The following is a 1,336-nucleotide window of genomic DNA, read 5'->3' as shown; positions in this document are numbered from 1 at the left end:
CTCTTTGAAACCCGCCGGCGCACATGAGGCCGCTGCCCCCGCCGCAGGCGCTGGCGGCCCCCTCGCGGTGCCCGTGGTGATGCCATGCCCCGCCACCACGCGGGAGGAGAGGAGGGCGGCGCCGCCGGGCTCTGGGTGAAGAGCGGCGCAGCGGCGGCGGCGGCGGGCGGGGGGCGCTTGGGCAGCGGCATGAAGGATGTGGAGTCGGGCCGGGGCAGGGTGCTGCTGAACTCGGCAGCCGCCAGGGGCGACGGCCTGCTACTGCTGGGCACCCGCGCGGCCACGCTCGGTGGCGGCGGCGGTGGCCTGAGGGAGAGCCGCCGGAGCAAGCAGGGGGCCCGGATGAGCCTGCTGGGGAAGCCGCTCTCTTACACGAGTAGCCAGAGCTGCCGGCGCAACGTCAAGTACCGGCGAGTGCAGAACTACCTGTACAACGTGCTGGAGAGACCCCGCGGCTGGGCGTTCATCTACCACGCTTTCGTGTGAGTACCCGCGCCCCCTGCTATGCCCGCTCCAGGGGACCACTGTCCCTGGCCCCCTGGGGCGTGCTCCGCGCTCGCGCCCTTGGGCCCCGCGCGCGTGCACACGTGGTGGCTTTTATTTCTTCGCACGTGTTCGTGGTCTTCCTTCTGGAGCCTCTCCCTTCCCCCAGCCCCACTTCTCCCATCTCTACAGCTTGAACCATTTCCCCGAGGACACCCAATGAACTGCCCGGTAGCTTCAGGCTCCCGGGGTGGGAGCCAGGCAGACGCGGGACTTAGGCTGCGCGGATAATTGGGAGCAATTAGGTCCCAAGATACGTAAACTTCAACCGAACGGGGCGCCCGGGAGCTAGGGAATGCAAAGGGAGGACAGGCGCCCGTGTGAGGCTTGAGAGTACATTGAGGAGGTTAGGAGGTGATGGCTGGGTAGGACCAGGAGGAGTGAGGGGGCGCCGAGGGCTAGGTCCTCAGTCCTAGGGGCGGAATAGGGGAAGCTGCTACTTGGTGGAGAGAGCTGCTAGGTTTTAAGTGCGCCCGGAAACACGCCTCGCCACCACCCAGCCACCACCAACGGAAAATCTGTCAGTGCATGTAGCCCTTCCTGCCACGGAGAAGGTGGCCAAGGTCTAGAGGAGGCTAGCAGGCCAGGCGAAGCAAGGCTCCCGCGCTGCAGCGGGCAGGGAGGCAGCTGGGAACCTGGGGCGCAGGAACGCGGGCAGAGGTGCGATAGCAGAAGCGCAAATGGGTCGCCTCGGACAGAAATCAGGCAGTGGATTAAGTCCCCATTTGTGGCGCGGAGTCAAAGTGTGTGTGTGTGTGTGTGTGTGTGTGTGTGTGTGTGTGTGTGTGTGTGT

The 1,336-nt window shown here is 65.9% G+C and overlaps 1 protein-coding gene across 1 annotated transcript in view; it reads left to right on the top strand.

The window, feature by feature from the left end:
- Positions 1-1,336, top strand: part of KCNQ5 (potassium voltage-gated channel subfamily Q member 5) — a 579,251-nt gene continuing 577,915 nt past the window's right edge. The window contains exon 1 of the mRNA XM_031935624.1: positions 1-482. Coding sequence (XP_031791484.1) covers positions 85-482 — 398 coding nt within the window. The 5' untranslated portion in view covers positions 1-84. The remainder of the gene's footprint in view (positions 483-1,336) is intronic.

This window comes from Piliocolobus tephrosceles, chromosome 5 (genome assembly GCF_002776525.5).
Source record: "Piliocolobus tephrosceles isolate RC106 chromosome 5, ASM277652v3, whole genome shotgun sequence".
Taxonomy (NCBI): Eukaryota; Metazoa; Chordata; class Mammalia; order Primates; family Cercopithecidae; genus Piliocolobus; species Piliocolobus tephrosceles.
The sequence above is the reverse complement of the archived record's forward strand: the minus strand, read 5'-3'. Positions and strand labels throughout refer to the sequence as shown.